Here is a 13,121-nt window from a genome sequence, read left to right on the forward strand (position 1 = left end):
CTAAAGTGAGGTATAATTGAGGGGCGTGGCCACTTTCAGTGACAGCATTCGGTTGTACTAAAATACATACATTTTGTTGATTGCATTTTTCTCGCTACACACACACGTCTACAGCTGACGCGTGTTTCTGTTTCAGGTGCGTCGCTTTCTGCAGAGACGACGAGCGACGCTGGTCCCGCTCACCACGTCTTTCTGGATTGGTCAGAACGGCTTGACGGACAGCCGGAGGGCAGAGCTGAAGAGACAGGTGGAGGGGCACGTCTCTCGACATCCTGTAAGACATTTTAACTCCTTAAAGATGTCAACAAACAATCAGCAGATATATTACCCACAATGCTTTGTGTGCACAGTCGTCCCGCGTGTCCCGTCAGGAGTGCGAGCGTCTCCACGAGGAGGTGCAGCTGCTGCTGCTGTCGGAGCTGGAGAGAGGAGGAGACCGGAGGAGGGAGGATCAGAGGGTGGAGGCTCTGCTGGCTCACACACACACACAGCTGGAGCTGCTCCGAGGTCTCACACACACACACACACACACACTAATTATAGTTAAGCCATCAATCAAACTTCATACAAATTTCTGTGTATTTAAGAAAAAATGTCTTCCTCCTCCCCCTCACAGATGCCCCGCCCCTCTCCGTCGTCACGACAACAGACGCCGACTCCTTCCTGAGCCCCTCGGGTCCCGTCGCCGCCCGCGCCCGAGACTCCCACAATGCAGCGCTGCAGGCCAGCAGGCTGCCCTGGTGGAGGACGCTGGGGGACGTGGCCGGCGGGGGCGTCGTTGACACGTTTAGCCCCGCCCACCTGCAGGTGCTGGAGGCGGAGCTTGGAGGACTGTTTGTAGGGGGACTAAACCTTTAACCTGAAGACTTTTATACTTTAAAAAGAACAGTTCCTACTATATACATGTTTTTATTGCATTGACCAGCTTCACCCACTAGAGGGGGCTCTTGTTTTCACCTCTGTGCAGCCAGGCTCTGCTTTAACTAAAATACATACATTGCATTTTTCTCGCTACATATATACACAAACACGCGTCTACAGCTGACGCGTGTTACTCTTTCAGGTGCGTCGCTTTCTGCGACGAGGGTCCCGCCCACCACGTCTTTCTGGATTGCACGTCTAAGACATTTTAGTGCCCGTCGGGACCCTGTGTTGTCGGGAGCAATAGCTCCTGGTAGGGTCTCCCTAAGCAAAGTGGTGACAGGCCAGACTAAGAGCCATTATTATTATTATACTATATTGATACCGGAAGCATTTCTCTGCATTTGACCCATCCCTGTATATATAGGCCCATCAATGATGGGTCAATGACAGGCGCCCGGGGAGCCGTTAGGGGTTAGCCGTTAGGGGTTCAGTGTATTGCTCAGGGACACTTCGACACGTGACACGTCCCAGTCAAGGATCGAGGACCATTGACCCTGCGGTTACCAGACAACCCTCTTAACCCAGTGAGCCACGGCCACCCCTGGAAAAGAGTTGTCACACCTCGCCTGACAAAGGTAAACCAGGGCCCCCTTCTGGAGCCAGACCTGGTTGGGGAGCTCGCCAGCGAGCATCTGGTGGCCGGGCCTTGGCACATGGGGCTCGACCCAAACTTCATGGAGCCTCCCGCCCTGGGGGTCCACCACTGGCAGGCATAGCCATTGGGATAGGCGTTTTAGGCAAATTTTACAGAAGTGAGAATTAAAGTAGGAACGATGCTTAATAAATGATGAATTAAGTCTTTACTCAAACTTAACTAATGCTTCATTGTGTGTAGTTATTATAAAGTGTTGAATGTTCTCGTGTGTGTGTGTGTGTGTTGGGTGGGTGTGTGTGTGTGTTGGGTGCTGCCTTCAGCAGTGTTGTCATGAGGACGTGGTCATGTGATCAGCTGATTCTCAGTCTAAACTCAGACGTCCGTCTCATCATCCAGCAGCCTGAGCACACGAACACACGGTGAGTTTATTCATTCACTTTCATTACGTTCATTCAAATGTCTGTTTTGTGTATTTCTGTCACTGTTTGTTTTATCTTCATTTCATACATTTGTTCTTTATTTCATATTTGTTATTAATCGTTTGATTTGCAAATTTAAAACTTGTTTCATGGAGTCGATTCGTGGCTTCCAGAAGTACTTCATATAATCTGAGCATGAAGAGAGACAGAAACATTCTGACGGTTTAAAGTTCAGTTCAGTCACATATTCAAGTTCAATCGAGTAAATATCAGAGAGTTTCAGCGTTTTGCTGCTTTCACAGTGAAGTCATCAGGGTGTGGTGAAAAACGGCAACTTTAAAAACAGACGAGCAACCGGCAACACAGCCTGGCTGTTCTGATTCGCACCAACATTAATGCAACTGCTGCAAACTGATCAACACATTTCTGTGATATAAAGTGATCCGTTTGAATCGGAGTAAATCAGTCAAAATAAGGTTCAATGAGACTTTAAAGGTGAAGAGAAACTTGTTGACCACGTTGATCCTTTTATTGTGTCAGGACTTTATAAATGAGTGAAGTAACTTGTGTGGAGCGAGCTGCAGCTGACCGGCTCATCCAGTGGTGAGGCTCACATGAGTGACTACGGTGGCCTTCAGGTGACATAAAGGCATGAAAGGCTCTATTTAAAGGCTTTGGTTTGTCCCTTCTGGGCTCCTGTAGAAGCATGGCGGACTCCATGAAGAGGCTCACTATGTAGATAAGAACACAGCGGCTCTTACACAATAATGACAACATAGTTGTGAATATTAAAATGCTCCACACTGTTCCTTTAAGTACTGGCAGTTATTTTTAAGTATTACATTTTATTTGTTTCCTTGAAATATTGAGTTTTTTTATGTTCCGTTTTTTTTCTCAAAATATTACAATTTCTTTGTCAGAAGATATGACGTGGAATATTTTCATCTTCTGAAAATATTCCACCTTTGTGCTCACATTGTTTGAAGAACCCTGAGGAACTCGGTTACTCACTGACAATGACGTCTGACAGCAGTAACTACAGCTTTAAACAGCACTGCTCTAACTATATACAGTACTGTGTCATATGTTATATACTATATACTATATATATATACTATACTATATCATATGTTAAGGTATCATCTGCTGACGACATCATCTGATTTCAGTGTGATGGAGCGTAAACTGGATCTGTCGCGTCTGTCGGACGAAGAGGCCAAACACGTCTGGGAGGTGATTCAACGAGACTTCAACCTCCGAAAGAAAGAAGAGGAGCGGCTCGGGTACGAACGTCCGTCTCTCGCTATGTTTCATGTATTTATTATGCTTATTACGTTCACGCTGCTTTTTAGATTTCTCTCATGTCCATCATCAGCACCTCCAGTAAATCTAATATTCGTTGCTTCCACATAAGTTACAGATATCAATACCTTTCAATATATATGTATATATAATATATATATATATATATATATACAAATTATGCAAAATACATTCGAAAGCATGTTCTAATATAGTGTAATAAAACTGATTATTAAAGGTATTTATGTATAAAACATCTCTCAAACAGTCAACATGTAGAGCAGATGAATATGAATATGGATCCATATTGAGCGCGTTAGATAGTTTGTGAGGCGACTCGTTCTCGTGGCGTTAGGAGGAATGTGAGCGTGAAAGACGTCGTTGTTCAGGCAGTCGATCACGACTTGGTCACACGGACGAGAGACTGCAGGAGACAACAGGAAGCTCACAAACACGCTCTGTGTTCCGCACTAAAGACTGCAACTCCCATCAGCCCCAGGGGCAAACTCAGAGACACAGTCAGGGACTGTTGTTCTCAGCAGAGTCTGATAGTTCACATTAAGACATTGAGTGTGAACTGTCTCTGGTTCTCTCTCCCAGGACACACTGAGGAGTCATTACGTCATTACGACACCGCTCAGAACAAAAGCAGCTTCTGTCCTCTGTGAACGCTCACAATCACATCTTCACCGTGGAAAATCAATCTACACACAAATAATGAACTCGCTGCAAACATCGAATCTCATCCACCATTTATCACAGTGACATCATCTACTTTCTCTGTTATATGAGCTCCACGTCATGTGACTTTAACATGTAATGTGTGTAGTTGTGGTAGTAGAAGTACTGTTGTTGTGGTAGTAGAAGTACTGTAGTTGTGGTAGTAGAAGTACTGTTGTGGTAGTAGAAGTACTGTTGTTGTGGTAGTAGAAGTACTGTTGTTGTGGTAGTAGAAGTACTGTAGTTGTGGTAGTAGAAGTACTGTTGTGGTAGTAGAAGTACTGTTGTTGTGGTAGTAGAAGTACTGTTGTTGTGGTAGTAGAAGTACTGTTGTTGTGGTAGTAGAAGTACTGTTGTTGTGGTAGTAGAAGTACTGTAGTTGTGGTAGTAGAAGTACTGTAGTTCTGGTAGTAGAAGTACTGTTGTTGTGGTAGTAGATGTACTGTTGTTGTGGTAGTAGAAGTACTGTAGTTGTGGTAGTAGAAGTACTGTAGTTGTGGTAGTAGAAGTACTGTAGTTGTGGTAGTAGAAGTACTGTTGTTGTGGTAGTAGAAGTACTGTAGTTCTGGTAGTAGAAGTACTGTTGTTGTGGTAGTAGATGTACTGTTGTTGTGGTAGTAGAAGTACTGTAGTTGTGGTAGTAGAAGTACTGTTGTTATGGTAGTAGAAGTACTGTAGTTTGGTAGTAGATGTACTGTAGTTTGGTAGCCGATGTACCGTAGTTTTGGTAGTAGATGTACTGTAGTTTGGTAGCCGATGTACCGTAGTTTTGGTAGTAGATGTACCGTAGTACAGACATCTAACAGGTTTATTATGATATTCAATAAAGGTTCAATTAGGATCAATCTCATGTTCTGTAATGTGTTTTTTTTTATGATTTCCAATCAGATTTATGTACCTTTACGTGTTATTGTTCCACCTCCGGTGCATCCCCAGGACAAGCCATATCGTGGTAACACTTCCTGTTGTAACATATCGTGGTTGCTCTTCCTCTCCTCTCTGGTTATCGCAGTGATTTGAAGACTCAAATCCAGAAGGAAGACACAAAGCGAGAGCTGCTGGGGTCTCAGAGTCAGCTGTCCGAGTCTCACTGTATCCGCTGCCTGCAGCCCTTTAAGTTCCTGGTCAACAGTAAACGTCAGTGTCTGGACTGCCACATGTACACCTGCAAGTCCTGCAGCCGCTACAACAAGAAGGAGCATGGCTGGGTGTGTGACAACTGCCGCATGACCAGGTGAGACACACACAGGTAGGTCTGAGTGCTGACAGCGCAGGTAAGGAACGTATCTGTCTCAGAAACATGGTCTCAGTTCTGCTAGTAGATATACTGTGTGTACATGAAGTATTTGCTGTGTACTAATGAAGCATTTGCCGTGTACTCCTGCAGGGTGCTGAAGATCGGTACTGTGGGTTGGTACCACGACAACGTCAGGAATCGCTTCAAGCGCTTCGGCAGCGCGAAGGTGATGAGGTCACTGTACAAGAGGCTGAACGGAGACGGTGAGTGTGACATCACACGTGGTCATCAGCCTGTCAGCTGATCAGAGACCAGTCACCCTGAGGCTGTTCAACACCAGCTGACTCTTTCATTGAAATGGTTTTTAAGTTTCTATTACTTTGTTTGTAAATTATATAAAGAAAAAGGTGTAATTGTTTAAAAAAATCAAATGAACATTTGGGGAAACAATATTTAATATCAAATGATGTTAAATAAGAAACCACAGATATTCACTTGTTCATTAGATACTAGTTTATTATACTCTATTGAATATAGGAGGCATGGATTATTTATTTCTATATATTTATGTAAATATTGAAACATGATTATTATAATAATAATAATATATAATATCATGAGACCTCTTGCGTTTCTCCTTCAGGTGGTCGTGATGACGACACTCAGAGTATGCCAGACGTCCGCAGCAGTGAGTCGATATGACATTTGTACCTGTAGATGTGTATAATTATTGTATTTGTACCTGTAGATGTGTATAATTATTGTATTTGTACCTGTAGATGTGTATAATTATTGTATTTGTACCTGTAGATGTGTATAATTATTGTATTTGTACCTGTAGATGTGTATAATTATTGTATTTGTACCTGTAGATGTGTATAATTATTGTATTTGTACCTGTAGATGTGTATAACGGGATGGAGGACGACCACGGAGAAGCAGAGGTTCAGCGCTACAAAGTGGTAACACAAACCTAAAAATAAAAACATTCATATTTTTGAATCAGACGTGAAGCTTCTTGAAGCTCTTCGTTTCTTCTTGTTTCAGATGAGGAAGAGCAAACGTCTGCTCTCTGTTCATCCGTTGGATTTCGACCCCGAAGAATATTTCCCGTATTCGCGGCGACCGTCTGTACAAGTACGACAACAACACGTTAATTCAGTCATTATTAATATTAATATAGAATCATGTCAAAGAGCTTCTCTGTGTTTTGTGGAGCAGATTCTGGAGGATCGAGGCTACAGGAATGATGTGGACTACGACGTGTACAACCAACGAGCGAACCGCAGGAAGAGTCTGGACCGATACGCCATGAGACCTGGTATGTGTACAAATACACACAGTACACACAGAGTATACATAAAAGAACACACACATGTGGTTAAGTGGGTACTTTAGCTCCCACCAGGTCAGACTGAGGCTCTCACTGGTTTGCTGTGAGGTGAAGGTGAGGCAGGTGATAGCAAACATAAGGTAAAGGTGAGCCATGCTAACGGGGCAACCAACAGGTGACTGTATTCACCTGTGTGTATATACCTGTGTGTTTATCTCTCTCTGTTGACCTGTGTGTGTTGACCTGTGTGTGTTGACCTGTGTGTGTTGACCTGTGTGTGTTGACCTGTGTGTGTTTACCTGTGTGTGTTTACCTGTGTGTGTTTACCTGTCTCTATACACCTGTGTGTGTTTACCTGTGTTGTCAGACGACAGTGGAGAGAGCCGGATGGTCCGGGCTCGTTCTCTGTCTAAGATCAGCTCCTCGGTGGCTCGGCAGCAGTACGTCGACACCTCTGATGAGGACGAGTTCCCGAGGTTTCCCCCTGTGTACCAGCAGCCCCCCCACCGCCGCAGGAGCATCAGAGCCTCGTCTCAGGAGAACCTGGGACAAGCCCCGCCTGTAAGGAAAAGCAGCCAATCACCAATCAGCGTCTACAACTAAACTAATAGAAAGTCACAAAAACAGTTTTCACAAGAAGATAGATGGATGGACGGATGGACAAAAATATGAAATATAAAAAATGCAAACATAAAAATGCACAATATATACAATGAAATAGAATAATATAAAAAATGAACTAACTAAACAATAGTGCAAAGATTTAACCAAACAAACAACAGTGTAACAAAAATATAAATTAACAAAATCATGTAAAATATTGTGATCATCGTTTATCTCTTCTTTGATATTTGTATTTAGATGAACGAGCTGAACAAACGCATGTCGGCCATCGAGAGTCTGCTGAACCGCCTGGAGGAGAAGATGACGCCTGCTGACGAGGTGATCCTTTAATCTGTGATGTTTTCATTTGATATCCTGGTATGATTTTTTTTAATCAATAAATCCATTTCCTCCTGCAGACGTTGACTCCGTCCGGTCACTACGAGGAGGAGAAGCTGAGGAGGAAGCTGAGCGAGCTGGCGGGGAACCTGAGCGATAAGGGAGCATCGTCGGACGAAGAGGCCGGAAAGAAGACCTCTTCTGCGGGTAAAAGTCTGGCCGGCGTCAGGGGCGGCCCGGTCCTGAACCTGGACTCTCTGAAGGACAAAGAACTGAGCTCATCCAGCGACGAGATGCCCACCGAGGCTCAGAAGGTAGGAGGGGATTCAACTTCAGGGCGGAGTTTACAGCAAATGGGAACCTGGAGGTTTCAAAAAGACCTCATTTAGTCATTAGAGGCCAAGAATAAGCTTTTGATCGTTGATATAAGTTCTTATCCTGTTGCAGCGAGATGGATCTAATCGAACTGACACAACGTCAACTCTTCTGTTTATTTTGTAGGATTTTTTTGTAAACGTCCAGGATCCCATTTGTGGTGTATGCTTCCATGTTACGGCTCAGCTTCACCCCAAAAACACGTTTAGAATATGTAATCTAATCTAATTTAAATCAATTTAAAATACTTTTTTATGAAGACTTCCACTCCAACCGAGATTTATCTGGAAGCACATGTCACGTATACAAGAAGATATGGATAAATGAGAGAAGATGATTGGTAATTCTGATAAAGATTCGTTTCTTTAGGCTCCTCACTAACTGGCTGCCTCCTGCGTTAGCTCGTAACCGTTCAGCAGGTTGTGGAAATGTGAAGGTCAGCAGCTACCTGCCTGGATCACACACGTCTTCTTCTGCCGTGTTTCACCAAATCATATTTAAACCAGGAGGGGAGAAGTCAGTCACTTCCGTGTAAGATTAAACTGCATCGTCAGCTAGTTTTGAGGGAATTGTATCGTCTCCCAGATTACGTTTGTTCTTGACGTTTAATCAAATCAAAGGACAGAAGAGTCCAAACACAGACGTTCACCCAGGAGACCCCTGTTCATGTCCTGTGTGAAACCACAAGTCAACGTTGAGCTATTTTAATATACGTAACATACGTAACCTGTTGACCTCACTTCAGTTACGTAACTTAAGTAATAAACATACTTATTTTAACCTAACCAGTAAGTTTTGGTTCGTTTCACAACAATAACTTTGTGTTTAAAACTGTGACCGTAATCCAGGAGAACATTCCCAGTTTGGTTGTTTGAGAGCGTCGTCTTTAGGAGACAGGGTTCTGTTGTCGTCTCTTTTCCCAGTCGTCACTTTAAAAAGTAAAACAATACTCAAAGGAATACTCATTTCTGAAGCTGACAGTGAGACTGCTCTATCATGAAGAAAGCGTTGCCCTCCGGACTCTACTGGTGGTACTGCTGCGTCCGGGCCGGTAGCTGCTGCAGGATCAGGTGTTGTTGTGCAGCTGTTAACATCTGTCCCTCTACATGGCTTTCAGAGATCGACTGCTGCCGCCCTCTGTGACCTCACCACTGAGGTCCTGAGAACCATTAATGCCACAGAAAACGCAATGGTCGAGTACGGCCTCTCAGAGCCGGTCGACAGAACCCACTTAGTAGGGACTGACGTTAAGCAGGCAGATGATGCTTTCAGGGAACTTGAGGAAAATGTAAGCTTCATACACGAACTGCACGCCTCTTTTTGTGTGAAGGTCAAACTAAGCCGAAACCCTCCCGCCTCGTCTGAAGCATGAAGGAAATGTCTGGACTGGCTTTAAATCTCCCGGCTGCTGTGTCTCAAACAGGGCTGGGTATCTGTGGAGCACACTGGGACCACTGGGTCCAGTCCGGGTCCAACAGGAACCAAACTTTGACTGAGAGAAGGGTGGAAAAGTTCTGACTTAATAACATTTAAAGTAATCTCCTGAATATGATAAAACTACCTCATGAATATCATAAAACCATCTCCTGAATATCATAAAACTACCTCATGAATATGATAAAACCATCTCATGAATATGATAAAACCATCTCACGAATATGATAAACCATCTCACGAATATGATAAAACCACCTCACGAATATGATAAAACCACCTCACGAATATGATAAAACCACCTCACGAATATGATAAAACCATCTCACGAATATGATAAAACCATCTCACGAATATGATAAAACCATCTCACGAATATGATAAAACCACCTCACGAATATGATAAAACCATCTCACGAATATGATAAAACCACCTCACGAATATGATAAAACCACCTCACGAATATGATAAAACCATCTCACGAATATGATAAAACCACCTCACGAATATGATAAAACCACCTCACGAATATGATAAAACCACCTCACGAATATGATAAAACCACCTCACGAATATGATAAAACCACCTCACGAATATGATAAAACCACCTCACGAATATGATAAAACCACCTCACGAATATGATAAAACCACCTCACGAATATGATAAAACCAGCTCACGAATATGATAAAACCATCTCACGAATATGATAAAACCACCTCACGAATATGATAAAACCACCTCACGAATATGATAAAACCACCTCACGAATATGATAAAACCATCTCACGAATATGATAAAACCACCTCACGAATATGATAAAACCACCTCACGAATATGATAAAACCATCTCACGAATATGATAAAACCATCTCATGAATATGATAAAACTACCTCATGAATATGATAAAACCATCTCATGAATATGATAAAACTACCTCATGAATATGATAAAACCATCTCACGAATATGATAAAACCACCTCACGAATATGATAAAACCACCTCACGAATATGATAAAACCACCTCACGAATATGATAAAACCACCTCACGAATATTATAAAACCACCTCACGAATATGATAAAACCACCTCACGAATATGATAAAACCATCTCACGAATATGATAAAAACCACCTCACGAATATGATAAAACCACCTCACGAATATGATAAAAACCACCTCACGAATATGATAAAAACCACCTCACGAATATGATAAAACCACCTCACGAATATTATAAAACCACCTCACGAATATGATAAAACCACCTCACGAATATGATAAAACCACCTCACGAATATGATAAAACCATCTCACGAATATGATAAAACCATCTCATGAATATGATAAAACAATCTCATGAATATGATAAAACCATCTCATGAATATGATAAAACCATCTCATGAATATGATAAAACAATCTCATGAATATGATAAAACCATCTCACGAATATGATAAAACCATCTCACGAATATGATAAAACCATCTCATGAATATGATAAAACAATCTCATGAATATGATAAAACCACCTCACGAATATGATAAAACCATCTCACGAATATGATAAAACCACCTCATGAATATGATAAAACCATCTCATGAATATGATAAAACCATCTCATGAATATGATAAAACTAACTAATTCACCCAGTGAACCCAGTCTGAGTCCGTCAGCGATACTCGGCCCTGTTCTCGGTTGTGGAGGTGTGTCTTAGCTCCGTCTCAGGTGTGTTCCTCGTGTTACCTGTGCAGGTGTACATGGCGGCCGGTCAGTCCTACGAGCTCGAGACGAAGCTGCGACGACTCGAAAAGGGCGCCAAGACTCGGTTCGGGGGGGTGACGGACTCGGAGCTGTCGGAGCTGGAGGACGTGGTGACTCGGACCGCCGCCCGAGTCCAGAGCGCCGAGAGCGAGGTGAGGAAAAAATATCATCTTTCATATCTAACATGAAAATGATGACACAAAGATTATCTCATAACAAAGAGAAGAAGTACAGAAAAAACAAAAAAATAGTCTGGACGAGTTGAACAAAGACGCTCGAGTAAAACAGGCTGTAATTATGGGGCGTTGTGTCATTAATGTTAATAATAATATGAATACATTTCTTGTGCAGGCGTCTGATATCGAGACGAAGATCGCGGCTCTGAACGCTGCCGGATCGAAGAAGAAGGTTCGTTTTTATTCAACGCAATTAAAAGATTTTCATCGTGACAAAAAGGAATATCAGAAAAGTTTGAATATTTGTATCTTTTCTCTTTAGATATAACTTCATTCAAAACATGTAGCCAAATATTCATGAAAATTATATATATATGAATTAAAAAAAATTATATATATTATTTTTCATATATTTTCAAATTAAAAGAAAATGATCTTACAATTAAAATATCTGTGTGGTGTATATTTCATTACAACAGGTTGATTTATATATTTATCATATTTTGTTATGAGATTATTTTGATATTTTGTTAGTTTGTCATTTGATTATTTTTATTGATGTTTCTTTTCAAAAGGTTTTTGGATCTCAGAGGAAAAAAGCGACACAAGATTTCTGCAGTAAGTTTTTACATCAAACATTATGGTTGTGAATTATTATAGTTCACTGAAGTTATAGCTTTAAGTCCTGAACACAGAGAATAACTGTTGTTGTTGTTGACAGAGGGCAGTAACGGAGCTCAGCGGAAGTCAAACATGTTCTGAAGCTCAAACTTCTTTTCTTTCTGCTGAATCATCACATTCTTCTTTGTGTGATGAAGACATGTTTTAATTATTTTTCTGTCAAATATTTTAAAAATATGTGAAAACAAAAATCCTCCTTAAAAAAAAGAACGTTTGAAATTCTGATAAAATGAAATAAATGAAATGAAATCGACAGAAATAATAATTAAAGAATCAAATTTTGTCTTTTTTATTTTGAACGTGAAATACTTTGAACTTTGGATTTAACATTAATTATTATAAAACCAATATTGATCATTTTACACAAGACATTAATGAACTAAACTATTAAAACTAAAGATTTAAAAGTTCAAAGATGTATTTGTTTCTTAAACAATCAAAGAAAATATTTATATTAAGTATTAAAACCATAAAAAACAGAAAATTATACAATTCAGAATTACAAGTTAAGAAAAATGAAAAGAGTTGAAACAGATTTAAGCTCAATTCAAACTAAAATAATATTTTTTTATAATTACATTTAAAACCTAAAACTTTTAGAAAAAATACAGAAATCTTTGAAAATAATTGAATTTAAAAGATATTTTTGACAATATTAATTTATTTTACAACTAAAATTGTTCGAAAATAAAATTGGATTTCAGTAAATTAAACGGATGAAATTGTGAATTTAATTTGAATTACTGAAATAAATAAAGTTTTGTTGTAAAGAATTAAATCATAAAAATACTAAATAAAGATATTTTACTATTTTTTCATTTTTAAATCTATTTAGATTTGGCACCATTGAACTTCGATCTCTTCTATATAATCACTAAACGTAGAAAATAGAATGTAACGTCAGTAGAAACACAATAGAATCTCTTTACTCGTATTGCTGTCGATGGATCGACTTCTGATTGTAAACTGATTATTGATCAGTTATTGGATATATATTGTTTGATTGTCTGATGACAGATGAAAGGAAATACTGTGTATACATATACGTGTATGTATATGTGTGTATTTACTGTATTGATGATTAAAAGTATTGATCTGTGTCATTGTTTGTCTTTCTGATCAATAAACTCTAAAATAAACTGAGGATGAGTTATTGATCTTCTTACATATTTTACACACTTATTAAGCTTTCATTACAATCATTAAAAATAA

General features: G+C 40.3%; 1 protein-coding gene and 1 long non-coding RNA gene across 2 annotated transcripts; one reads left to right on the forward strand and one right to left on the reverse strand.

The window, feature by feature from the left end:
• Positions 1-365: 365 nt before the first annotated feature.
• On the forward strand, positions 366-12,311 carry mlpha (melanophilin a). The gene is made up of 17 exons (XM_076095064.1): positions 366-507; positions 617-807; positions 1,840-1,938; positions 3,108-3,221; positions 4,973-5,194; positions 5,348-5,460; positions 5,841-5,885; positions 6,101-6,159; positions 6,245-6,334; positions 6,419-6,518; positions 6,898-7,091; positions 7,392-7,472; positions 7,553-7,786; positions 11,043-11,204; positions 11,404-11,460; positions 11,804-11,846; positions 11,950-12,311. The coding sequence occupies exons 2-17, from the start codon at positions 710-712 to the stop codon at positions 11,988-11,990; spliced, it is 1,752 nt and encodes a 583-aa protein (XP_075951179.1). The 5' UTR covers positions 366-507; positions 617-709; the 3' UTR covers positions 11,991-12,311.
• LOC142953005 (uncharacterized) lies at positions 5,708-9,495 on the reverse strand. The gene is made up of 3 exons (XR_012954758.1): positions 6,886-9,495; positions 6,095-6,326; positions 5,708-5,908 (listed from the first exon to the last, which is right to left on the reverse strand). It is a non-coding gene; the product is annotated as an uncharacterized LOC142953005 (long non-coding RNA).
• Positions 12,312-13,121: the final 810 nt, after the last annotated feature.

The sequence above is a fragment of the Anarhichas minor genome, unplaced genomic scaffold (genome assembly GCF_050575085.1).
Source record: "Anarhichas minor isolate MPS153535 unplaced genomic scaffold, ASM5057508v1 ptg000018l, whole genome shotgun sequence".
Taxonomy (NCBI): domain Eukaryota; kingdom Metazoa; phylum Chordata; class Actinopteri; order Perciformes; family Anarhichadidae; genus Anarhichas; species Anarhichas minor.

Excerpts from the sequence above, each read along its gene's own strand:
- mlpha (XM_076095064.1), top strand. The coding sequence starts at position 710 with ATGCAGCGCTGCAGGCCAGCAGGCTGCCCTGGTGGAGGACGCTGGGGG. Across the intron at positions 1,939-3,107 it reads CCTGAGCACACGAACACACG|TGTGATGGAGCGTAAACTGG; the intron begins GTGAGTTTATTC and ends ATCTGATTTCAG. Across the intron at positions 11,205-11,403 it reads TCCAGAGCGCCGAGAGCGAG|GCGTCTGATATCGAGACGAA; the intron begins GTGAGGAAAAAA and ends TTTCTTGTGCAG.